This window comes from Borostomias antarcticus (genome assembly GCF_949987555.1).
Source record: "Borostomias antarcticus genome assembly, chromosome: 20".
NCBI classification, from domain to species: Eukaryota; Metazoa; Chordata; class Actinopteri; order Stomiiformes; family Stomiidae; genus Borostomias; species Borostomias antarcticus.
In genome coordinates this window covers 15445062-15472561 of record NC_140253.1, presented here as the reverse complement: position 1 = coordinate 15472561, position 27500 = coordinate 15445062, and the positions used below count along the sequence as shown (strand labels likewise).

The following is a 27500-nucleotide window of genomic DNA, read 5'->3' as shown; positions in this document are numbered from 1 at the left end:
ACACACACACACACACACACACGCACACATTCACACACACATTCACACACATACACACACACACACACACGCACACATTCACACACAGTCACACACACACACACACACACACACACGCATTCACACACATTCACGCACGCAGGCGGGCCTAGCGAGCAGCGTGAGTAAACTAATAATGACTAATTAAGGAGCCCTAATTACCCCGGCGTGTCGGGGAGGGGCAGGGCTGCTCTGGTCCTCTGTGATTGGAGCTGTTGTGATCGTGAAGAATGGCGCCGCCGTAGACGGAGGGCTGAATAATGAACGTCTGTGGAAACAGTGGAAGCACCCTCGGCGTGGGGGGGGGCGGGCCCTGACGGGGGTGAGGGGGGGGCGGGCCCTGACGGGGGGGCTGATGTGGCGGCGTCTCCGCTGATCAGTCCGGTCGCGGCGGTAATTACGGGCGGAGGAGGCTGCGACTAATCACCCCGCCACGCCGGCCCTCTGATGGATGGAGGCGTATTGTGGGGAGCCCTCCTTCCCCGGGAGGGGGGGCGTTCCCAGGGACATGCGCCGCGCACGGCTGCAGCAGCATCATCCCGGATGAATGCTGGGCAGGATGATGAAGAGGCCATTTGCGTGGGGAGACTATCACAGCCCAACACGGCTGAGGCTTTGTGCCCGGGGCCCAATCTGGGCCCTCGCAGATGACCAGAGACACAGCCAGCTACCTGTCCCCTGTGTCCCACAATGCACCGTCTCCTTTACAAATACTCTCTCTTTCTCACTCTCATTCTGTCTCTCTCGCTTTCTCACACACACACACACACACACACACACACACACACACACACACACACACACACACACACACACACAGCTACAACCCCCCCTCCGCCCGCACACACGCACTCATGCACACACACACACACACGCACTCATGCACACACACACTCACACACGCGCACAGCTACAACCCCCCCTCCGCCTACACACACCCGCACACACGCACACACACGCACACACACGCACTCATGCACAGACACACACACACACACCCCTGTGTTCCCAGCTGGTGTGATCTCACCAGGCTCCTCCTCTCCTCTCCTCTCTCCTCCCACAGATAGTTCACTTCCCTCCTTCCTTCCATCTTACTGCCCTACTGCCCCGTGATGTCATGGGCTCTAATCCCAGCTCTGGGAAGACTTCTCTAGTCACAGATTAAAACCACATCTAATCCCAGCTCTGGGAAGATTTCTCTAGTCACAGATTAAGATCACATCTAATCCCAGCTCTGGGAAGACTTCTCTAGTCACAGATTAAGATCACATCTAATCCCAGCTCTGGGAAGACTTCTCTAGTCACAGATTAAGATCACATCTAATCCCAGCTCTGGGAAGACTTATCTAGTCACAGATTAAGATCACATCTAATCCCAGCTCTGGGAAGACTTCTCTAGTCACAGATTAAGATCACATCTAATCCCAGCTCGGGGAAGACTTCTCTAGTCACAGATTAAGATCACATCTAATCCCAGCTCGGGGAAGACTTCTCTAGTCACAGATTAAGATCACATCTAATCCCAGCTCGGGGAAGACTTCTCTAGTCACAGATTAAGATCACATCTAATCCCAGCTCGGGGAAGACTGGACAACAGGAAGCTTCGCTGGCCAGACCGGGTAGCAGCGCCACACTGTCCACTGAAGACTGAGGACTGAAGACTGAGGATTGAAGACTGAGGACTGAGGACTGAAGACTGCGGACTGAAGACTGAGGACTGAAGACTGAGGATTGAAGACTGAAGACTGAAGACTGAAGACTGAGGACTGAGGACTGAAGACTGCGGACTGAAGACTGAGGACTGAAGACTGAAGACTGTCCACTGAAGACTGAAGACTGAGGATTGAAGACTGAAGACTGAACACTGAGGACTGAAGACTGAGGACTGAAGACTGAGGATTGAAGACTGAAGACTGAGGACTGAAGACTGAAGACTGAAGACTGAGGATTGAAGACTGAACACTGAGGACTGAGGACTGAAGACTGAGGACTGAAGACTGAGGATTGAAGACTGAAGACTGAGGATTGAAGACTGAAGACAGAGGATTGAAGACTGAAGACTGAGGACTGAAGACTGAAGACTGTCCACTGAAGACCAAAGACTGAAGACAGAGGATTGAAGACTGAAGACTGAAGACTGAAGACTGAGGACTGAAGACTGAGGACTGAGGACTGAAGACTGAGGATTGAAGACTGAGGATTGAAGACTGAGGATTGAAGACTGAGGATTGAAGACTGAGGATTGAAGACTGAAGACTGAAGACTGAGTCACCATTTGAAAGATTCCTACTGAAACATGCAGACAAACATTCTGAAACTCTTGGATCTCTAAGTAAATCAAATGCTTGGCAACTGATTATTGAATAAAAATGACATAACAGAATTATGTTGTGACAACTAATACAATACATACAATCCTCAATCCTCCTGAGAAGCCCCCCATCCCCTTTCCCTCCAGGCTTATTCTTTTTGCCAGGCCGCCTTTGTAAATAACAACTTGTTCTGAAATGCTTGCCTGGTTAAATAAAGGGACCCCGAGGAGTTGATTTTTGGTTATGAAACAGTGTCATTTTAATGTGGGTGAATCTACATTACCCACACTTGTTTGTGTCCATTTTTGACAAATATCGTTTCTTCCATGTAGTTTATTTTTAGATTATTATTTCGTGGTCGGGTCGTCCAGAACTTCCTTGGAATAACGAAACAATTTACTGCAGTAGCCTCCGCCGCCGACAAGAGACAGCGCGAGCAAATATGACCCTTATATATTGTCAAAAGTAACGTTACTAGTAAGACCTATGTAATTATTAATTATAAATAAATAAAAATCCCTGAGCAGAGAGAGTGTGTGTGTGTGTGTGTGTGATAGTGATCCCTGAGCAGAGAGAGAGTGTGTGTGTGTGTGTGTGATAGTGATCCCTGAGCAGAGAGAGTGTGTGTGTGTGTGTGTGTGTGATAGTGATCCCTGAGCAGAGAGAGTGAGTGTGTGTGTGTGTGTGATAGTGATCCCTGAGCAGAGAGAGTGTGTGTGTGTGTGTGATAGTGATCCCTGAGCAGAGAGAGTGTGTGTGATAGTGATCCCTGAGCAGAGAGAGTGTGTGTGTGTGTGTGTGATGGTGATCCCTGAGCAGAGAGAGTGTGTGTGTGTGATAGTGATCCCTGAGCAGAGAGAGTGTGTGTGTGTGATAGTGATCCCTGAGCAGAGAGAGTGTGTGTGTGTGTGATAGTGATCCCTGAGCAGAGAGTGTGTGTGTGTGATAGTGATCCCTGAGCAGAGAGAGTGTGTGTGATAGTGATCCCTGAGCAGAGAGAGTGTGTGTGTGTGTGATAGTGATCCCTGAGCAGAGAGAGAGTGTGTGTGTGTGTGTGTGTGATAGTGATCCCTGAGCAGAGAGAGAGTGTGTGTGTGTGTGATAGTGATCCCTGAGCAGAGAGAGTGTGTGTGTGTGATAGTGATCCCTGAGCAGAGAGAGTGTGTGTGTGATAGTGATCCCTGAGCAGAGAGAGTGTGTGTGTGTGATAGTGATCCCTGAGCAGAGAGAGTGTGTGTGTGTGTGTGTGTGATAGTGATCCCTGAGCAGAGAGAGAGTGTGTGTGTGTGTGATAGTGATCCCTGAGCAGAGAGAGTGTGTGTGTGTGTGATAGTGATCCCTGAGCAGAGAGAGTGTGTGTGTGTGTGTGTGTGTGTGTGATAGTGATCCCTGAGCAGAGAGAGTGTGTGTGTGTGTGTGTGTGTGATGGTGATCCCTGAGCAGAGAGAGAGTGTGTGTGTGTGTGTGTGTGTGTGTGTGTGTGTGTGTGTGATGGTGATCCCTGAGCAGAGAGAGTGTGTGTGTGTGTGTGTGTGTGTGTGTGTGTGTGTGTGTGTGTGATAGTGATCCCTGAGCAGAGAGAGCGTGTGTGTGTGTGATAGTGATCCCTGAGCAGAGAGAGTGTGTGTGTGTGTGTGTGTGTGTGTGTGTGTGTGTGTGTGTGTGTGTGTGTGTGATCCCTGAGCAGAGAGAGTGTGTGTGTGTGTGTGTGTGTGTGTGTGTGTGTGTGTGTGTGTGTGTGTGTGTGTGTGTGATCCCTGAGCAGAGAGAGTGTGTGTGTGTGTGTGTGTGTGTGATAGTGATCCCTGAGCAGAGAGAGTGTGTGTGTGTGTGTGTGTGTGTGTGTGTGTGTGATAGTGATCCCTGAGCAGAGAGAGCCTCCTGCCTCTTTACACCCTCCTCTCTCCCCCGGCTGCTCACCACGCCTCCAACTTGCTAAATCCATTTTTAATGTGAGAGCTCTGGGATCCACTCTCTGCCTGTGTGAAGAATGTTTCCTGTGAAATATTGATGCTGGTGGAGCGAGCATGCATGCTATTAAAGGCCCTTGTCTGAGCGCCGCGCTGGGAAGCCTGTAGGAAGAACCAGCTGCAGCCACCAGGCCAGCCCATTCTGAGACAGCTGCTGTTGTTCTTTTGACCAGATAAATCAAGTAATTAATGGTTTTCATTAGTCAGGGCATAGAGGTCTTAAAGCGCCTGCTTGAAATTGTATTTATTTTCTTGTCTAAAGCCCTTCCCCTTTTAGAAGCCCCAGTGTGATCTTTTGGTGTTGGGCTGAAGATTTGTGGTGAGGCCCCACCAGAGCAGTGAGGCCCCTAGCAGAGCAGTGAGGCCCCTAGCAGAGCAGTGAGGGCCCTAGCAGAGCAGTGAGGGCCCTAGCAGAGCAGTGAGGGCCCTAGCAGAGCAGTGAGGGCCCTAGCAGAGCAGTGAGGGCCCTAGCAGAGCAGTGAGGGCCCTAGCAGAGCAGTGAGGCCCCTAGCAGAGCAGTGAGGGCCCTAGCAGAGCAGTGAGGGCCCTAGCAGAGCAGTGAGGGCCCTAGCAGAGCAGTGAGGGCCCTAGCAGAGCAGTGAGGGCCCTAGCAGAGCAGTGAGGGCCCTAGCAGAGCAGTGAGGCCCCACCAGAGCAGTGAGGCCCCTAGCAGAGCAGTGAGGGTCCTAGCAGAGCAGTGAGGGTCCTAGCAGAGCAGTGAGGCCCCTAGCAGAGCAGTGAGGGCCCCACCAGAGCAGTGAGGGCCCTAGCAGAGCAGTGAGGCCCCTAGCAGAGCAGTGAGGCCCCAGCAGAGCATTCTGATACCAGCAGAGTTCTACTGTCTCTCTGATACCAGCAGAGTTCTACTGTCTCCCTGATACCAGCAGAGTTCTACTGTCTCCCTGATACCAGCAGAGTTCTACTGTCTCTCTATACCTTCCACTAGTTTATTTTAGTTTAAGTAATAGAGGATTTCCCTGGTATGTTGCCTTTTAGTGTGTTTTGAGCTCCTGTAATATTCATTGTGGTTAGTCTGCATTAACATATTTGCAGACTGTCAGTGAAATATGTGGCGTAAGAGAGGTGTGTATCTAGAGGGCACTTAGGCGGCCATTATCCTGATTGATCTGTCCTGGGTGAACAGGGCCTGTTGCTCAATAAAACCTCTTCTCGCGTCCACAGAGCACAATGGACTCACACACTTCTATTTCACCAGGCCTCCATAAATCAGCCCCCAGCCGGGTGAGCAGGGCTACAGACACCAGCCCGCACTCAACCCCTATACTACCTCCAAATAAATACCTGGACTGGATGAATAGATGCGTCTCTCCCAGCGTCTCTCTCCCAGCGCCCTGGTTCCCTCAGGACAGGCCCTTGCATTCATCCCTCCCCAAATAAGGCATCTTTCTTTCTTTTGAGTGGCCGCTGCATTGTATGTAATGGAATAAGTTAGCAAATTTCATTCCCAAGTAAAAATGAGTTATTTCGATGTAGATGTGTGTGTGTGTGTGTGTGTGTGTGTGTGTGAGTGTGTGTGTGTGTGTGTGTGTGTGTGGAGGGGGTACATGTTTTATTATATTTTCATATGCTGTGCTCTGTGCCCGTGGGTCGTAAGGTCATGAATATTTTAGCAGATTGTTTTAATTAAATCCCTTTGATTTGAGAGAACATCGGGGAGAGAAATGGTGTCGGCTGCAGATAGAGATGGTCCTGGTGATGCTCTGTGGTGTTGGGCTGGTGTTGGGCTGGTGTTGGGCTGGGCAGAGATGGGTCCTCTGTGGTGTTGGGGGGGTATTGGGGAGGTGTTGGGGGGGTGTTGGGGTGGTGTTGGACCGGGCCCAGGCAGAAATGGGTCCTCTGTGGTGTTGGGGGGGTATTGGGGTGGTGTTGGACCGGGCCCAGGCAGAGATGGGTCCTCTGTGGTGTTGGGGGGTGTTGGGTGGGTGTTGGGGTGGTGTTGGGGGGGTGTTGGGGTGGTGTTGGACTGGGCCCAGGCAGGATGAGAGCACACACCAGCAGAGTGGAGGGAAACTGATCACTCTGTCAACGCCTCATCCAGACAGTCCTGATGTATTTAGGGCTTAATCAACCTTCTCAGAGAGAGGGGGGGGGGGGGAGGGAGGAAGGAAGGAAGGAAGGAAGGCAGGAAGGCAGGCAGGCAGGCAGGCAGGCAGGCAGGCAGGCAGGCAGGCAGGCAGGCAGGCAGGCAGACAGGCAGGCAAGGCAAGTTTATTTATATAACACATTTCAGCAACAAGGCAATTCAAAGTGCTTTACATGAGACATTAAAAGCATCGAAAGAAAGAAAGAAAGAAAGAAAGAAAGAAAGAAAGTCCTAGGTGCACCTTAGCCACATATGAAGGTTATATATTGTTCAGCGTGCGTGTGCACGCATATGTTTGTGTGTGCGTGTGTGTGTGTGCACGCATGTGTGTGTGCGTGCGTGCACGCGCTTGTGTGTGTGTGTGTGTGCGTGTGCGCGTGTGTGCACGCGCGCACGTGTGTGTGTGTGTGTGTGTGTATGTGCGTGGAAAAAAGACAGACAGTAAAAACAAGGCAGGCTTTCTGTATGCGGGCCGGGCCGGTGGCCCCGGCGCTGGGCTGCATCACGCTGGCTGGTAATCACTTCCACATGTCTCCCTCCGTCTCCACAGCCGGCCCACAGCGTTCTGGCGCCTCGACTACTGGGAGGACGACCTGAGGCGCCGCCGTCGCTTCGTCAGGAACCCCTTTGGATCCACGCACACGGGGGCCACGCTCAGGACCCCGGCCCTCCACGGTCAGTACCCCCCTCCTCCCCCCTCCTCCCCCCGGCCCTCCACGGTCAGTCCCCCCTCCTCCCACCCGGTCGACCTGGTCACCCCCCCCGGTCACCCCCCCCCCTGATCACCCCCCCACCTTCCCCCCCCTGGTCGACCTGGTCACTCCCCCCCTCCCCCCCCTGGTCAACCTGGTCACTCCCCCCCTCCCCCCCTGGTCACTCCCCCCCTCCCCCCCCTGGTCACTCCCCCCCTCCCCCCCCTGGTCGACCTGGTCACCCCCCCCCTCCCCCCCCTGGTCGACCTGGTTACTACCCCCCTCCCCCCCTGATCACTCCCCCCCTCCCCCCCCTGGTCGACCTGGTCACCCCCCCCCTCCCCCCCCTGGTCGACCTGGTTACTACCCCCCTCCCCCCCTGATCACTCCCCCCCTCCCCCCCCTGGTCGACCTGGTCACCCCCCCCCTCCCCCCCCTGGTCACCCCCCCCTCTCCCCCCTCTGGTCGACCTGGTCACCCCCCCCCTTCCCCCCCCTGGTCGACCTGGTCACTCCCCCCCTCCCCCCCTGGTCACTCCCCCCCTCCCCCCCCTGGTCACTCCCCCCCTCCCCCCCCTGGTCGACCTGGTCACCCCCTCCCTCCCCCCCCTGGTCGACCTGGTGGCAGCAGGTACAGCCAGTAAAAATTAGCTGTGCAGCCGTAAAAGCTTTACTGGGCCACCAGACACTGTAAAAGAAGCACCCTCATTTGAATTCACACCGTTAATCTCCCTGACTGGCCTCGCACACACACACACACACACACACACACACGCACACACACACACACACACACACGCTGCGTCAGCGGCCCTACTTTTACTTTTAAATTCCCCTTTGATGCCTTGGAGATGGCTGATATTTCAGTGGAAAATGTTGAATTTTGCTTGTTCCATTCTCTTTGTTGCATGGCAGGGCGTGGCACTGCTGGTGAGGAGCGCGTGGAGCCTTTCTCCTCCCTCCTCTGTCCTCCCTCCTCTGTCCTCTTTCCTCTCTCCTCTCTCCTCTGTCCTCTCTTCTCTCTCCTCTGTCCTCTCTCCTCTCTCCTCTCTCCTCTGTCCTCTTTCCTCTCTCCTCTCTCCTCTGTCCTCTCTTCTCTCTCCTCTCTCCTCTCTCCTCTCTCCTCTCTCCTCTCTCCTCCCTCCTCTCTCCTCTCTCCTCTCTCCTCTGTCCTCTCTCCTCTGTCCTCTCTCTGAGTCCCTCTAGCCTCCTTCAGTAGGAGATGCAGTATCACTCTTTTCATCTCAGTTTTTCTTCTGAATGTTTCATGTTTGGGGGATTATAAAAGGGTCACCAATTACAGTATGAATCAGTGAATTAGGTGAAGCTATGTGAAGGTCACCAAAGAATAATTGTATGAGGCTTCATCAGATATTTTCTTTCTGCAGGCAAATATGATTTTTTTTGTTTTATTAATCTAGATTAATTATTTTATTTTATGTTTTATTAATCTAGATTAATTATGTTCTTTTATCAGTGGTATCACTTATCATTATACCTATTTAATATTATAAGTTCTGCAGAACAATTCAATTATAAGTGCATTGTAATTATCCTGTAAAATGTTAAAATATTACACTTGAAAAAAATACCTTTCATTTGGTAAAAGCAAGCGCCTCAAGGAGGAGGTGAAATAGCGCCTGGCTAAATGGACACATCAATACTATCGTATTACCTGGAAGATGGAGAAGTCGTTAAAACCAACAACATTGATTCCTTTTTCGCTTCAGGTATTAGAATCACCGTCAATCAATTCTTCTCTTGCACTTGCTCGTAACAACAGGTGCAGATTTGAGGACAATTACTGAGCACCATCTCCCAGTCCTCCTCTACGCTACGCCATGTCACATGACTGCCTTCATTATGAGTAGGAGTCATATTCCCCCTAGAGTACCCATAATCCCTTGTTTCTGCTAAGACAGTATCCGTTGCTGCCCACACCAGGGTTTGCAATCAGCACCACGCCAGGCCTGGTTTTACCGGCTTAACCTCTTGCACTCGCCAATAACGGGCCGTTTCTGGGCCAAAAATGTTTTCAATCTGTCCCAAGGTAGTCCGTCCCCCTCGGAGAGGACAGGGCTCTGAGACTAACGAGCCGGGGGACACAAGTCAATAAGAATGTGATCTAAAAGCAATAAGCGTTCAGAATCCCCGCGTCCTGGGAGACCAGCCGGACGTCCTAATGGCCACTCTGGGGAAGCAGCTGGAGAAAGAGACCCGCGGCCTAGTGGTCATTCTCTCTCACTCTCTCTCTCTCTCTCCCTTTCTCCCTTTCTCTCTCTCTCTACCTCCATCTCTCTCTCTCTCCCTTTCTCTCTCTCTCTACCTCCATCTCTCTCTCTCCCTTTCTCCCTTTCTCTCTCTCTCTCCCTCCATCTCTCTCTCTCCCTTTCTCCCTTTCTCTCTCTCTCTACCTCCATCTCTCTCTCTCTACCTCCATCTCTCTCTCTCTCTCTCTCCCTATCTCCCTTTCTCTCTCTCTCTACCTCCATTTCTCTCTCTCTCTCTCTCTCTCACACACACACACTCACTCACTCACACACACACACACTCACTCACTCACTCACTCACACTCACACACACACACTTTTATTTCTTTATTCTCCTCTTCTCTTTTCCTAAGAATATTGACTGGTGAAACCACATTCATGTGAATGGTAAATGAACGGGATCCCCTCTGACAGGTTTTGAATGGTAAATGAATGGGAGCCACTCTGACTGGTTTTGAATGGTAAATGAATGAGATCCTCTCTGACTGCTTTGAATGGTAAATGAATGGGATCCTCTCTGACTGGTTTTCTGGGTTTGTTATTGAGCAGAGCAGTAGATGGTGCATCTATAAATGGATAGTCTACAATTACATAAACCATTAAATATGCAACACCATATGGAGGACAAATTCCACTGGACAATGTATGTTTTTCTTGTCGAGTTCCAGACTGAGGAGAAAGTAGCCACCAGCCTGCCGAGTCGTGGACATGTTACCCAGGAGAGTCCTGCCCAGCTGCAGCTCAGAGTATATCATTAAAATAACTCTCTGACGTTGAGGCCCGCCGGCCTCCATTTTCTGATGTAACCTTTCCTCTTGTTTTCGTCGACCCAACATTTGTTGCGGAAGTGTGTCGGTAGATGAGAGTGCAGGCCTGGGTTTCAAACGGAGCACAAAGGTCATATCTGGCTGTAATTATTTTCATCAGATGAAGGAGGAGAGCGGGGAGAGTGTCACCCCCCCAAAGAAAACATTTAGTGCCTGATCAAGTCTGGATTCAACATGATTTCAGGCTACTAGTGGCAACGCCTTTCTAGTGAGAACCACCATTAGAACGCCTTTCTAGTGAGAACCACCATTAGAACGCCTTTCTAGTGAGAACCACCATTAGAACGTATTTCTAGTGAGAACCACCATTAGAACGTCTTTCTAGTGAGAACCACCATTAGAACGCCTTTCTAGTGAGAACCACCATTAGAACGCCTTTCTAGTGAGAACCACCATTAGAACGTCTTTCTAGTGAGAACCACCATTAGAACGTCTTTCTAGTGAGAACCACCATAAGAATGCCTTTCTAGTGAGAAAACCACCATTAGAATGTCTTTCTAGTGAGAACCACCATTAGAACGTCTTTCTAGTGAGAACCACCATTAGAACGTCTTTCTAGTGAGAACCACCATTAGAACGTATTTCTAGTGAGAACCACCATTAGAACGTCTTTCTAGTGAGAACCACCATTAGAACGCCTTTCTAGTGAGAACCACCATTAGAACGTCTTTCTAGTGAGAACCACCATTAGAACGCCTTTCTAGTGAGAACCACCATTAGAACGTCTTTCTAGTGAGAACCACCATTAGAACGCCTTTCTAGTGAGAACCACCATTAGAACGCCTTTCTAGTGAGAACCACCATTAGAACGCCTTTCTAGTGAGAACCACCATTAGAACGTCTTTCTAGTGAGAACCACCATTAGAACGTCTTTCTAGTGAGAACCACCATAAGAATGCCTTTCTAGTGAGAACCACCATTAGAACGCCTTTCTAGTGAGAACCACCATTAGAACGTCTTTCTAGTGAGAACCACCATTAGAACGTCTTTCTAGTGAGAACCACCATTAGAACGTCTTTCTAGTGAGAACCACCATAAGAATGCCTTTCTAGTGAGAACCACCATAAGAATGCCTTTCTAGTGAGAACCACCATTAGAACGTCTGTAGCAAATCATGGAGTCACACCTACATGTAGGCTGTATGAAAAAATGATTTTTATCAAAAGTTTTTTTCCTCACTCAGGATCAGCACCATTGTGACTAATGTTATTTTATTTGTACATGACGTTCCCTGCTTTTTCAAAGGAACTTCAATGAATTCATATTCAATTCAATTCCAGAGCCTTTATTTAAACTGGCCATCATAACCAGCATCCTTTCACCATATGCAAATAAAGCAGTTGTCCCTTCAGGGCCCAGCTCAGGCATGCTCCTTCTGACCGGCCAGGCACGCGCCGGGGGCCGGGGGCCGGGGGCCGGGGAGGCTGCTCATGTATTCATGGCTGGAAAGAGCCATCTTTCCTGGGGAGGGATTGTGCCGGGGCCGGGGCCGGTGGACCAGGAGGGGCAGGGTAAATACCTGAAGAGTAATGGCTCTGTTCTGGCCATCAATACGCACCTCAGCTCCACACTCCTGGCTACGCTCTTGTTAAAAACAAATTTGTTAATTCTGACAATTTAATTGCTCTGCCTCCACATGCCTTGAGTCGCATATAGACGAGCGTTTGAACCTTTAGGGGAGGGCGAAAAAAGGGGGTAACGTGTGTGTTTTTATTCATGTCCCTGCCCCTGGCTCCATGAATGATCTGCTTCAAGTGCCCTGATGGGTGTTTTGTTCATGTATCATTCCTGCTCAAGATTGTTCATTGTTGTCATTCTCAAATATGATTTAAGTATCTAGGTATTCTCAATATATTCACCATATCACATTTTTGTGTTTCATATTTGTGGCATATTTTAAACTAGCCTACAAGAATTTCTAACACTACTCTTTTTTTCTCATAACTGTGCTGATAGTAGTAGAAAGAAATTATTGTTTGTTGTTGTAGCAGCAGTAGTAGTAATAGCAGTAGTAGTAGTAGCACTAGTATTAGTAGCAGTAGTAATACTAGTAGTAATAGCAGTAGTAGTAGTAGTAGTAGCACTAGTATTATTAGCAGTAGTAATACTAGCAGTAGTAGTAATAGTAGTAGTAGTGATGGTAGTAGTAGTAGTAGTAACACTAGTATTAGTAGCACTAGTAGTAGTAGTAATAGTAGCAGTAGTAGTAATAGTACTAGTAGTAGTAGTAGTAGTAGTAGTAATAGTAGTAGTAGTAGTAGTGGTAGTAGTAGTAGTAGTAGTAGTAGTAGTAGTAGTGGTAGTAGTAGTGGTAGTAGTAGTAGTAGTAGTAGTAGTAGTAGGTGTAGTAGTAGTAGTAGTAATAGTACTAGTAGTAGTATTAGTAGTAGTAGGTGTAGTAGTAGTAATAGTAGTAGTACTGGCAGCGGTAGTAGGGGTGTTTTATCTGACACATTCTAGGGGAATATTGAGTTTTGTGGTGAGAGTAACTGAGAAATGTTTAGGGTGGAATGTGCAGAAGTTCAAATGCACATGTCTGCTTTTAAAACTCTCTCTTCTGTCAAGCCCCCAGTCTCCTAGCTTGGTGTGAATATTGTGGCATGTGGTATGTATTAGGAAGCTGGTAGTAATTTCAGTGCCACTAACTAAAGAATCCTCTAGGGAGACTTAATTACAGGAAGACCATTCTAAATATCAGCGAGCTGCATATTTTCCATGACAAGAGATTTCTCAGTCCTCAATTCTCTCCTAGTTTGAGAGTCCGTCCCCAGCGATGCAGCTACATGTGAAAATGTCTGTTGTGAGGACATGGAATTGTCTGTTGTGAGGACATGGAAATGTGTGTCGTGAGGACATGGAATTGTCTGTCGTGAGGACATGGAAATTGGGTGATGCTGTTGCCAGGGATCGGAAGAGGCCACTGGTACTGTCCAGTAGTTTGGTGTGTGTGTGTGTGTGTGTGTGCGTGTGTTTGTAAAGGCCTTGTCAAGTACACATAATGTCACACACACACACGCGTGTGAGGGACTGCCCTGTCTAGCCAACTGTGTTTACATAGATGGAAGAGTTGCCAGTTCATGTCCAGTATGGCCGTGTGTGTGTATCTTTAACATGCGCGGGGGAACGCAGGGGAACCGGGGGAACGCGGGGCTCTGTAAATGTTTGCAGATTACCATTTTTCTTAAATAATCCATTTGGAACCTCAAGTCATGTTGAGTGTAAATCAAAGTGGGCAGCGTGGCCCGGCTGTGTTGGGATGTGTTTGGCGCTTGTTACTGGATATCGCTCTGGCCAGAAATATTCTATTTGTTTTGATGTCTTTTAAAGCCTCTTAAAGTTAAAACATTAATTACCTTTTAACAGTGATTTCCGGTGCTTGTTATCAGTCACATGTATCAGTTAGATATGTTTGCACCTTTTATGTTTCAAGTTCATATTACAGCGGCTGACAAATCTACATCAGAAATGGAGTAGTCTACAGTTTGCCCAAAGGAATAACTGTGAAATCATACAATTGGACTTGGAATATTAGATTTGTACAAGTGAAGTGAAGTCAGAGTAGAAAGTCGGTCCCCTCTGCAGCGCGGGCGAAGCTGGCGTGGTGCCAGCGTGAGCAGCCTCAGATAAGAGTCGTGTTTGTGAATCTAACCCTGCCTGGTCCCTTCCCCAGGCAAGCATGGGCCATTGAGTAGATCAGCCGTGTTTAGACAGTATGAAAACTTGACAAATTTTAGTATATTGCAAGAAAATTGTATACAGTGTCGTTTGAATGATGCCAGTTCTCCACTAATCTAGTTTGCTTGTTTACATTCCTGCTTCTTGATGCCATATTTCTCTGCACCACTTTGAACTTGTTAGTATGGAGACATGGGGCATCTGAATAGTCTTTTTAGCAGTTTGTTTTTAGTATGCTTTGTATTGCACTAATTACACAAATGATCAAGCATGTTTGTATTAATGTTTAATAATAATAATAATAATAATTATTATTATTATTATTATTATTATTATGTTGTTGTAAAATAATTCATGTGACTCCAAAAACCAAACTGAAATTAAAAAATGATATAGTTTGATTTAAATATGTGTATGAAAGCATTCAACCTAGGCAATATACATTTTATATTTGACTTTATATTAGGCTACAATAAATACTTAAACACATTATAATGCTACCCTTTGGCCACTACATGTTTGCTATGACCAAAGAGATACATTTTGAATTATGTATCCTGTAACATCTGCTGTCCATGTGGCATAGTAAAATATAATTCTAACATGTCTAGAAGCGGTGTCTATTTGCATCTGTATTGGGGAGGCAAACTCAGAAGGGTTGGCTGTAGCAGACTCACCTCTGACCAGAAATTGCACTGGGTAGAACAGCAATTACGCATGACTGGGTTTTAAAATGCCCCGTTCCTTTTCAGCTCCCGAGGAAGATGTTCTCAAAGGCAAAGCGTCCATCAGAAGCGCGGCTCTAGGGAATCAGAACCCGGACACTGAGGCCCTGTTGGACGGGGACGATGACACGCTGTCCTCCTTGGAGGAGAAAGAACTGGAGAACCTAACAGGTAACGCACACCAGGCCTGTCATGTCTTCCACGCGCAGGTCGAACACAGAATCAAGCTCTCTCTCTCTCTCTCTCTCTATCTCTCTCTCCCTCTCTCTCTCTCTCTCCCTCTCTCTCTCCCTCTCTCCCTCCCTCTCTCCCTCTCTCTCTCTCTCTCCCACACGTCTTGCACCCTTGCGCTGTGCTGATACCTTTGAGGTGTGTTATAACGGGGCTCCAGACCGTTAATGAGGGGAGATCACGTCCCTCCATTACCTCTGACAAGCCTCCCTCATCACGGCCTCTGATCACTCTGGCTCCGCATCTTCACCTGCCACAGGCAGGAAGAAATCACGCTCACAACTCCTGTTGGCCAGAATTGGCTGCTATATATATACACACACACACACACACACACACATATATATATATATATGTATATATATATATACACACACACACACACACACACACACACACATATATATATATATATATATATATATATATATACACACACACATATATATATATATATATGGCTTTCTCAAAGCATCCGTATTGTGTTTGGTATTAAATTCTATAAATTGTAGGCCTTCTATAAAATGTAAAATGCATTGTAGTAGTTAATAGTCGCAGGCTGCTTTCTCCTGGCCTCGCGGCCCTCGTGGTTGTCTAGGTGGTTCTGACTCTGTTCATAATGAATGACGTGTTCAGGCGCGAGGACAAGTGCACCATAAACAGCGCGTGGTCTCCTTACAGACTGCACGAGCCAGCGTAATGCTGTTTCAATTTAATTAAACAGCATTTTAGCAACCCGCCCAAAAGACAAGAAAAGCTGCTGACACTGTCAAGATAACCAAATGCTAAATAGGGTTGTGTTTTGTTTTAGCCTATCTGTAAATGTGCATTGCCAAAACATTTTGACTGTGGCTAGGAAGCCACATTTAGACAACAATCAAGCTTGCAATAATTATGCTGATGAGCTCCATCTTGTAGCCTATTAGACGCTAATTCAAATATTATATTGTAATTAATTTTCAGACCAATTTGAGCCATTTGAACTCGTTCCGCCGCACTATCACCGATATGATGTATTCTCTTTGTTAAGGCTACGTGTTTGTTATCATACTAATCGGATTGCATTCTAATCCATATTTCCTTATGTATATTTCTGGGTAACACGTTCACTGGAAATGGCGCATCAGAGTGCAATTATAGAAACGCCCGTAATGACAATGGGGATTAAGCGGTGATCCTGCCTAATAAAGTGACATGGATTGGGAGATGAAGTGGATATAGGCCTATTGTACCGGGGGTCCGCGACAGCGCAAGCAGCTGTCTGATGCAGGTGTAATTGAATGTAGGGGAGTGATTGAAAAAATGTTATTTCAACCCCCGGATTACATGTTAATGCGCGCGAGGACTATGGGGAGAGGGGTGAGACGGCAAATGAACATATCTGTTTATTCCATCTCGTGTGTGTGAGAGAGGGTGCTTTGGGGAAATCACGCCGAGGTCCGAGTTTCTCTGCCGCACATCTGCAGATACAAAGCAGCGACGCGGGCTGAGCCGCCCTCCCCAGAGCCGCGCGCTCTTTGTCATCCGGGTGAATTAAGATTGATGAGAGATTAAACAGAGCTCGCGCCAGCCCGCAATCAATGGTTTCTGATTGACAGCGGGTTGGGTTTGTGACAAGGCTGCCTCTCTCTCGGGCTTGATTTGACTCGGAGCCGCGGGCCAAACACCTAGCAGTGATCACGCTGATACTGTAGCCTATAGCTATATATCTCCAACCCACGCTATTCAAGAGATCTAAATCGACAAGATAACCTAACACGAAAATGCATGAATTATGATAATATTAGGATAATAGAGTTTAATAGGCCTACTGCAATTAGTAACAATAGCCTACTATCTGCTATTCCATAATTGATCATATATTTCTGGTAAATCAAACGGATGTGTTGCAGGTCCAGTTTGTTTTAGCCCGTCTAATCTCAACCCACATAACGAATCCGACCAGGATGCCTGTAGCTTGTAGCCTGTTCTTACGGCTTTTCAAGGACAGAAAAAAACGCCATCAAAGTCAATCCGTGCCCTTGTTGAGTTTATATGTTTACTTTTGCACGCTGGTGCCCTTTGAAAGGCAGTGTTTTGGTGCAATGAGAGGGGAGGGGAGCGGTTTTAGGCGCTAATGTTTTGTTTTGGGCCTCGTCCGTCTCGCAGGCCCAGTAAACCTGAGTACCAGCGCCCAGCTGGTGGCCCCGGCGGCCGCGCTGAGAGGCACGCTGTCCATCACCGCCTCCGAGCTGTACTTCGAGGTGGATGAGGAAGCGCCCGGCTTTAAGACCATCGATCCCAAGGTAAGAGAGGGGCTTTAACTCCATTGATTTTGAGCGCCTCAAAATGTCATTTTTAAAGCGAGCTTCAAAATGGCCATCTTTCCTCGACCCCGGTCCTCATAGCAGTGAAGGCATGCCGGTCGCTATAGCCTAGGCCTGTTCTGCTTAGGCCTCCACCGTTATCAATTGGAATATTGTTGATGAATGAAAATGCAAATGATGCATATTGAGCTGCGCATCGCCCAAACTAGAGCCTGTTTATAACGTGGTTTTAAGCAGTTTGCAGATTGCCTGCAGTCTCGCTGTTTCCGCTGAATTAGGCACATAAGAACAAAATGTGACTTGCAATGAGTGATCGAAGGGTCCTTATTTTCGGCGTAAAAATATAGGCTAAGCATAGGCTACATATCCTATCATATTTAATTTAATTTAATTTAGGCTGTTATGAATAAGGGCTTTTGCTTATGCTGAATTAGAATGGGTATTAAACTTGTGCAAATATGGCATGTTGACCGAAATTGGGTCATGAAATAAACTATTATTTCGATGAATGTTGGCATCAAAAGTAGGCTACACTAATGTTGACGTCCAGCGGTGTGTTCTATAAAAACCTAAAGTAGCAGGAACACTACTGAGCCGGGCCTGGCTGGAAAAGACCCGCACACCTCGGCTCATCTGGCAGCTATGACGAGACAAACTGGGTTATTTCCCCCCATGCTCGTGGGAGTCATGAGTCAATGAGGAGGGTACAATATATCGTGATATCCTTAATAAACAGACACGTCTGACGTTAGTCCTCCAATTTCTTATACTTTGCGTTGAACTGCCAAATTGACTTGTACCCGGCTGAAAGCAACACTAAGGTTACAAGTGGTGACATGACAGTGTGGTGTCTGGCTTCTCCGTTTGCTATAAACGAGGTAGCGCAATTCAGAACATGCTAATGACATGCTAATAATACGCTTCCTAAACCAATAGGCTACCCTAGATAATGTATTGTTTATTCCTGTGAAAGCGCAGGTTTGTGCTAAATGAAAACATCGTCCTGAATTCTCTAGACTGTAGGCCTGTAGGAAGCACCGGCGGACTTTTACACTATCGAACACGTTGAGCATCTCATGCTCACGCACTAATGATAATATAATATAATAGAATAGAATATAATAGAATATAATATTGTCACGCCTGAAACAGCCTACAGCTCTCAAATATGTTTTATGTAATCTGTCGCAGATTTTCGTGGGGGAATCTTGACTTTCATCACTAATTATTATAATACTTATTAGTAGGCTATAGATCAGACTTTGTATATCATTGTGTGTGTGTTTAGCATATCCTATATATATATATCAATAAAGAGCTATTATATAGCCTAACTGTTCCTTGTCAAGCAATAATGGTTAAAATTTGAAATAAAGGATATATCCTGAACCCCAAGCATGTTCCAGACACAAGGCCAAATTGTAATGTAATTTACTTCGTTTTATTAACATTTCAGTTTAAGGTCACATAATGAAAATGTTGAACTTGGCACACTACATTTTTATTATTTCACTTAAAGATTTTGTGCATATATTTTAAATAAAAATTTCTTCACTTTGTGAAAACATTTAAAACAAGACAATCAAAAGTTATTGGCCTACACTTAGCTTAAAAGTACCTTCAATTTTCTCTTTCTCTCACTCTGGCAATGTCCCGTCCATGTTGTAAAACTGTTTGCTTGCTTTTTTCTGATTTCAATTGTTTCACATTGCTTGGAGAATCGTGGCCACTTTTTTCCTCCGCTCTGAAGTGTGATCTAAACGTCCTTCGGCACTATTACAGCGATAGTCTGACAATCAGTTTATAATTTGTCCAAACTCTTCGCGTTGGTGAGGATTTCCCTCGCTAATCTCCACGTCTGCTTAGCGGCCGCTTCCAGGGCCGAGTGGGGCTTGCCCTGAAACAGGTCCAAATTTGGTAAAAAGTAATGGGGACATCTGCGACACTGCAAACACGAGATGAGTTGGAGGAGAATCCCGTTGAGTCGGTCTCCGAGGCAGGACTCGTCCCAGTCGGTCTCTCGCGGGTGCTTCTCGCACTCGTACAGCAGCAGGGTCTTCATGTGGTAGTTGTTGAGCGGCTGGCCGGGCAGCTCCAGGTGGCGGTCCCGCAGCGTCTTCAGGACCGAGAGACATTTCTTCCTGCAGCCCGCCATCAGGAGACGATTTTCGGCCTCGCTGAACTGCAAGACCCAGGCATCGCTTTCCGCCGAGCTCTGCTTCCCGGTTAGTGAGTAGCACTCTTTGGAGAGGAGATTGAAGCCTTCTGCTTTCACCTCAGCCACCCGGTTCGGCCCAGGCCACGGAATGTGAGGCATGGGCCACTGGGCAGCGCTTCTAGGCCAGATTCCAGTGCACTTGAACGCAGGGGTAATTTGAACCACATACCTCTCCCGGATCCGTAGTTTCACTTCGCTGGTATCCGCGACCATTTTCACCACGTCACGATAGCTGCATTTGTCCACCGCTTGAGCCACCAGAGTCTGAAAACGGGAGCGGATCTTCCGGGCGGAGAGGTAGCCCGAGGCGGTGATGAACTCGACCCACAGTGACATGCTCCTCTTGCGGCCGTCACTCAACTTCAGCACCGCGCAGCCGGGCAGAGAGCCGTCGTCCACGAAGTTGAACACCCCCATCTGGTTCAGGTAAAGCACCACCTCGAACTCGTTGGGGGCGATAACTTCCATCCCCTCATAGCGCGCCTCTATCTCGCTTAGAGAGCTAATAAAACGGGGCTCCTGCACTTCGACCTCTTTCAGGACGTCTGACACCACCTTGCAAACCTCTCTGATAGTCTTTGCAATGGCTGCCTTGCGAGTTTGGCATCTTTCGTTGTAGTATTTGTTAAGCTGGTAAACCAGCTTTGCCTGCGTCGCAATCATGTTTGGACAGAGGTCCGGGTTATACACCGGAGAGTCGCAGTACGCCGACGGATCCAATGCTTACCGGTGAAGCCAGAGGCAGATCTCACTCCAGCAGTGAAAACAGATAGAATCGACTTTTCTTTTCTTTTTATGCTTCACAGCGGATGGACGTCAGTGTCAGGAGGAAATGGATAAAGATGCAACGTAATAGGCTGCTAGATAGTCTATCAGTCCATACTCTGCACTCCCTGACGGGGTGGGTTCAGTGCGCGAGACTGTCCGTGTCCTCGGCTGCAGACACTACAGGATAAACCGCGCGCCCTGGCCACTCATCTCCGTTGTCAGTGAAAACTGCGCGCTATTCTGTCCCTCGCCCCGCTGTTTGTTCACACTCAGCTGAGCTCGGACCAGTGTAGTTTATGAATGGTCCCTAGCAGGAGAGGAAGGGGTCGGGCTTCTCTTCCTGCAATCAACTGCGGAGCTGTCAGTGCGAGCAGCCAATCACAGCCGCCGCCGACAGGCACTCCGCGCGGAGAGGCGCACTCTGCCTTCCACCGTCCTGCGCGCGGTGCCTCCGCTCCAGCTCCAGACACCAGAGCCAAATGGGGACTTTCCTATAAACATTGTATTATCTTCTATTCCAATCGAATAGACAAAACATTTATTTAAACCCACAACTGCATCTATTTTGATCTGCTATTCATTTCCAGGTGCGTAATAGGGCATAGGAATAACATGGCATGCCGTTGCACGCATAGATCCTCGCATGCTCGTGGACGCATTGAACCTGCATGTGTGGAAAGCGACGTGTTTCTTCCCCCGTGCTCTCCGGGCGTCTGAAGGGCACGAACATGTTTGGAAACGTTAGAAGTTTTTATAGCCTAGCGCTTTTTGGGCATATAATCGCACTTCTAATCCCTTAGTAATGTAACCTATTGATTGAATTATGTTCTTTTAAAATAAAAGTAGGCTACACTTCCTTGCAAATGTATAGATTGTTAAGCAATTTTCTGTAGGCTATTTGTCAGATCCGAGTTGAGAAACCTATGTTTTCCCTGAGCTGGAGCGGTGTGTGATAATAAGGTCAATTTGATTAAATACATTAAACGGCAGAATATTGAATGATCAATATTGTGATTAATTAAAATTAAATTAAAATTAAAATATTGTGTCATTGACAGGAAATCATTGTTTTGCTAAATTGCAGACAGTCCTCTTCAACAGTGTCGATCCTACATTTTGTTGTTGTAGCCTTTAGGCCCGTGAACTGTATTTGATGGGCCTACACATGCGAAAAGATAAAAACTGTCTCATAAAATACTAGAATATCAGCAACCGCCCTCTTCACCTTCACCAGGCCGTGGGCTCAGTGGGCTGAGCGCGCGCTGGAAGAGACGTCCATTCACGCGCCCACAATTCTAATAACCGATGTAGTCTGCAGAGCGGGATGGAAATGTTGGAGCAGTTTTAGCCTGTGTAGATCACAAGATGACCTGGGAGGTTTGGGCCTTGAACGGCCGCACCTGCAATGCACTTTTTAACGCATAAACAAGACAATACAAGCACCAATAGTAGGCCTATATTTTCCTAGAAATCAGAGTTTAGTCATTTAATACAGCATGTTATTTGAATGTGTGTTTGGAAATCTGAATTCCTCTTCTCTCTTTAACGTTTTCCTTAACTGAATTAAATGTTTAGAAGGTGCACGGTTTAGAATAGAGGCTACATAATTTTAATCTCGCCATCGCTTTATCGGCTGTGAACCTTGTCCATTCTGAATAATTTAGCATAGCAGGGCTTCAGCCGGGGTTGTAATTGAAGTCCCCTTATCACCCCGCCGTCATGTTAGATGACTTAAGAAGCCATCACAGGTCGCAGCGAGGCCCGGGGGGGGACACGGCTGCTCAGTGATGGTGCACAAGATTGGCGAAAAATAAAGCAGTGTTCTCAATGGAAGTCACTTGAAGTCTTTGCAACTATTGATCTGCCTGAAGCTCCCGGCATAGCCTCTCCTTGTACTCGAGTTAATGAGACGAAGCTCGTTTGGCGCTTGGTGTTAAATTCATCAGGGAGTCAATTGGACATTCTCTGTCTAGTGCGGCGTCCTCGCGGCCTGTCCCCTTAATTAGACGCGTTCTCATTCCAGAGACCTGGGACATTTGAGTCAGGAAAACGTCTCTCATTTTCCGTGTCGCATTTGGACGTCGGTGATGCCCTTTGGTTTAAACCTAAACTTTAATTATCGCTATGCATGCATATTCCATGCAATTTATTTCAACATTTTTTTCATAATATCGTCGAATTTTGAAGCCGATTATTAATCAGTAGGAACACATAGACAAACGATAATAATGACATAGGCTTTACACCACGTGTAAAATGTGCACTGATATTCTTATTTATTCTAATTTGATGGGCGAGCTTGCTTAGTCGTCAATTAACCTAATACATGTTTATAAACGAAATGTACTTGATGCTGAATATGAGGGATAGATAGTTTTCAGCAGGTAAGATATGTTTGGTTGTGTTCTGCTGATCCGGCTGCACGGGATGGTTGTACTGCTGCAAAATGAAAGACCTCTCCAGGACATGGAGGTTTTCTGAATCAGAACCTGAACACATTGTATTAGTACTGGACAACAGACTGGAACTGGACATTTCAGCCATTATCCTCAAATCCTAGATCATTCATGCCCTCATATCAGGGCTGTTGGTTTAGACCACAAGCGATCTACGGTACAGGTCTGTTTGCAGTCGTGAATAGTGGAACCACACACTCTCATCCGCTGGGAACATGGGGAACCACACACTCTCATCCGCTGGGAACATGGAGAACCACACACTCATCCGCTGGGAAGATGGGAGAGAGAGGTTGAGAGTTTTCAGATCCAGAACATATCTGTTGAAATGGTGCGGGTCTGTGTGTCATATCCCTCCGTCCCCCCGTCTCTGAGACCGGCCTCGCTACACAGGGGGCAGGAGCCGTCTGGGGTCTCACTAACACCGCTATGCTGAACAACAGCTTAGAATTGGGCTGTGTGTGTTGGGTTGTGTGTATTAGGCTGTGTGTGTTGGGTTGTGTGTATTAGGCTGTGTGTGTTGGGTTGTGTGTATTAGGCTGTGTGTGTTGGATTAGGCTGTGTGTGTTGGGTTGTGTGTATTAGGCTGTGTGTGTTGGGTTGTGTGTATTAGGCTGTGTGTGTTGGGTTGTGTGTATTAGGCTGTGTGTGTTGGGTTGTGTGTATTAGGCTGTGTGTGTTGGGTTGTGTGTATTAGGCTGTGTGTCTTATTTGAGCTTTAGTCAGTCATTTGAAATGTGGGTTCAAAGTGCTTTTAATAGTGCAAAATACAATTGATATATTTTTATGATGTCATTGGTTTCCCGTCCAAACAATTCCACACTTGTTTTGTGTGACTTCTCTGTAGAGCTCAGACTGTCTCAGATCTGCGGTTTGACTTTAATAAACTCAATCAGGAATCACATTATTTTGGGATGCGCGTCTCCTAACTATGAGAAGAGAGACGCGCTCCGGTCTGAACAGTGAGAGATACGGCCTGTGAAGAGGAGCTACAGCCGTGATGTGCAGATAACCCACAAGCCTGATTTATCGGGAAGACTTAGAGAAATGCTAAAGTGTTGAGATTTGACATTCTTTTCCTGTGAATCATCCCCGAGTGCAGCAGCAGTCATGTAGAAGCAGCGGAGGCCGTAGCAGAGAGACGCAGGAGGAGAAAACAACGTCTACGGGTCTTTATTTCAGTTTGAGGCTGTTTCATATCAAAAGCACAGCTCCAGAAAGATGGATATACACTCTGGGTCATGAACATGTCTGAATGTAACGCAACACGCTAACTGTAGCTTAATGAAATATATGGTGACAGTAGGAATGGCTATTAAAGACAAATTGTAAATACACTCTGAACCTTGACAAGGTCAGTACACAGCGCACATCTCTGGAATATAAATTCATACATTCACGAGGAATGAGCACAATCATGTCTGAAGCAGGGTTCAACTGATGTCTGTGTCGTGACAACCGTTACCCTATTATAGTTGAAGCATGCAAATCTGAAAATAGCTTTTGCTTTCCCATACACCCATACAGTACATGGTTGTTTTTCAAGCCAAAGTACTCAGCATATAGTTGAGCGCTCATCTTGTTGTCGTCAGGTCCACTTCAAGCAGCTGACCTGCTCTCGGTATTGTTTGGGGTAGAGAATGTCATCAGCGTGTGTATGAGCGAATAAGGCTTCGTTACAATATCCGCAAAACCAGACAACCAATCTGCAAACATTTTCCTGGATCATTTGGATGCTGGTTCTCTTTGGCCACTCTCCCCTTCGCATGGAGATCCAAAGAGGCCCTATCACAGTAAGTATCAGCTTTTGGCAAAAGGCGAAGATGGCTGCTTATTCTTACGGCTTGTCACATGCTCTCATCTGGGTCAGCGCCTGAGAACAGGAACAAAACAACTCCGCTGTAATCCCCCCGAGACTAGCAGCTCTCCTTTCCACTGGCCTCTCCATCATAGTACACTAGCCTCTCCATCATAGTACACTAGCCTCTCCATCATAGTACACTAGCCTCTTCATCATAGTACACTAGCCTCTCCATCATAGTACACTACACTAGCCTCTCCATCATAGTACACTAGCCTCTCCATCATAGTACACTAGCCTCTCCATCATAGTACACTAGCCTCTCCATAGTACACTAGCCTCTCCATCATAGTACACTAGCCTCTCCATCATAGCACACTAGCCTCTCCATCATAGTACACTAGCCTCTCCATCATAGTACACTAGCCTCTCCATAGTACACTAGCCTCTTCATCATAGCACACTAGCCTCTCCATCATAGCACACTGGCCTCTCCATCATAGTACACTAGCCTCTCCATCATAGCACACTGGCCTCTCCATCATAGTACACTAGCCTCTCCATCATAGTACACTAGCCTCTCCATCATAGTACACTAGCCTCTCCATCATAGTACACTAGCCTCTCCATCATAGTACACTAGCCTCTCCATAGTACACTAGCCTCTTCATCATAGCACACTAGCCTCTCCATCATAGCACACTGGCCTCTCCATCATAGTACACTAGCCTCTTCATCATAGTACACTAGCCTCTCCATCATAGCACACTAGCCTCTCCATCATAGTACACTAGCCTCTCCATCATAGTACACTAGCCTCTCCATAGTACACTAGCCTCTTCATCATAGCACACTAGCCTCTCCATCATAGCACACTGGCCTCTCCATCATAGTACACTAGCCTCTCCATCATAGCACACTGGCCTCTCCATCATAGTACACTAGCCTCTCCATCATAGTACACTAGCCTCTCCATCATAGTACACTAGCCTCTCCATCATAGCACACTGGCCTCTCCATCATAGTACACTGGCCTCTCCATCATAGTACACTAGCCTCTCCATCATAGTACACTAGCCTCTCCATCATAGCACACTGGCCTCTCCATCATAGTACACTGGCCTCTCCATCATAGTACACTAGCCTCTCCATCATAGTACACTAGCCTCTCCATCATAGTACACTGGCCTCTCCATCATAGTACACTAGCCTCTTCATCATAGTACACTAGCCTCTCCATCATATTACACTAGCCTCTCCATCATAGTACACTAGCCTCTCCATCATAGTACACTAGCCTCTTCATCATAGCACACTTGCCTCTCCATCATAGTACACAAGCCTCTTCATCATAGCACACTTGCCTCTCCATCATAGTACACTGGCCTCTCCATCATAGTACACTAGCCTCTTCATCATAGTACACTGGCCTCTCCATCATAGTACACAAGCCTCTTCATCATAGCACACTTGCCTCTCCATCATAGTACACTAGCCTTTTCATTATAGTACACTAGCCTCTCCATCATAGTACACTGGCCTCTCCATCATACAGTAGTACACTAGCCTCTCCATCATAGCACACTGGCCTCTCCATCATAGTACACTAGCCTTTTCATTATAGTACACTAGCCTCTCCATCATAGTACACTGGCCTCTCCATCATAGTACACTAGCCTCTTCATCATAGTACACTAGCCTCTCCATCATAGTACACTAGCCTCTCCATCATAGTACACTGGCCTCTCCATCATAGTACACTAGCCTCTTCATCATAGTACACTAGCCTCTCCATCATAGTACACTAGCCTCTCCATCATAGTACACTAGCCTCTCCATCATAGTACACTAGCCTCTCCGTGGTAGTACACTAGCCTCTCCATCATAGTACACTAGCCTCTCCGTGGTAGTACACTAGCCTCTCCATCATAGTACACTAGCCTCTCCGTGGTAGTACACAAGCCTCTCCATCATAGTACACTAGCCTCTCCATCATAGTACACTAGCCTCTCCATAGTACACTAGCCTCTCCATCATAGTACACTAGCCTCCGTGGTAGTACACTAGCCTCTTCATCATAGTACACTAGCCTCTCTGTGGTAGTACACTAGCCTCTCCATCATAGTACACTAGCCTCTCCGTGGTAGTACATTAGCAAGGCTGGAGAGTCCAGTTTCCTCTGTCTTTCCTCTTGTCAGTTCAAATTACAGAACCGTTGGGTTTTGGGCCCAAACCTTTGATTGTTTTGGCCCGATGGCTTGGGTCAGATCCTGACCCCTGATGTTCTGATCTTTATAGAGCGCTACAGGCTTGTCGGGGACGTACCGGCGTCCTGGATGACAGAACGTGTCGTTGGGCCATTCTCAGAAGAGGAGAACCCTCACCCTGAACACACCCAACATTATCAGAACCCTGAACACACCCAACATTATCGGAACCCTGAACACACCCAACATTATCAGAACCCTCACCCTGAACACACCCAACATTATCAGAACCCTGAACACACCCAACATTATCAGAACCCTGAACACACCCAACATTATCAGAACCCTGAACACACCCAACATTATCAGAACCCTCACCCTGAACACACCCAACATTATCAGAACCCTGAACACACCCAACATTATCAGAACCCTGAACACACCCAACATTATCAGAACCCTCACCCTGAACACACCCAACATTATCAGAACCCTGAACACACCCAACATTATCAGAACCCTCACCCTGAACACACCCAACATTATCAGAACCCTCACCCAGCACTGGAGGAACCTGATGAGAATTCACTGAGCCTGGCGGGAGAGAGGCCTCTTTGATCTGGGCCCCCTTCCTTCTCTCTCTCTCTCTCTCTCACCCCCCCCCCCTCCCTCCCTCTCCCCTAAGGAGGCTAACTGGCTACCAGATAATCCCTGCTCCTGAGGAGCGTAGCTGAGAGCTCCCAGCCTGCTCCTCCCTGCCTGCTCCTCCCAGCCTGCTCCTCCCAGCCTGCTCCTCCCTGCCTGCTCCTCCCTGCCTGCTCCTCCCTGCCTGCTCCTCCCAGCCTGCTCCTCCCTGCCTGCTCCTCCCAGCCTGCTCCTCCCTGCCTGCTCCTCCCAGCC

The 27500-nt window shown here is 47.5% G+C and overlaps 2 protein-coding genes across 2 annotated transcripts in view; one reads left to right on the top strand and one right to left on the bottom strand.

The window, feature by feature from the left end:
* Window positions 1-27500, top strand: part of lrba (LPS-responsive vesicle trafficking, beach and anchor containing) — a gene marked incomplete at its 5' end in the record, with an annotated part of 387967 nt that overhangs the window by 160726 nt on the left and 199741 nt on the right. The window contains 4 exons of the mRNA XM_084454694.1: window positions 4634-4640; window positions 6976-7100; window positions 14641-14784; window positions 16993-17129. Of these exons, the coding sequence (XP_084310820.1) occupies window positions 4634-4640; window positions 6976-7100; window positions 14641-14784; window positions 16993-17129 (413 nt within the window). The remainder of the gene's footprint in view (window positions 1-4633; window positions 4641-6975; window positions 7101-14640; window positions 14785-16992; window positions 17130-27500) is intronic.
* On the bottom strand, window positions 18952-20031 carry LOC311322502 (protein mab-21-like 2; the record flags this gene model as incomplete). Its single annotated transcript, XM_084454575.1, has 1 exon — window positions 18952-20031. The coding sequence occupies one exon, from the start codon at window positions 20029-20031 to the stop codon at window positions 18952-18954; it is 1080 nt and encodes a 359-aa protein (XP_084310701.1).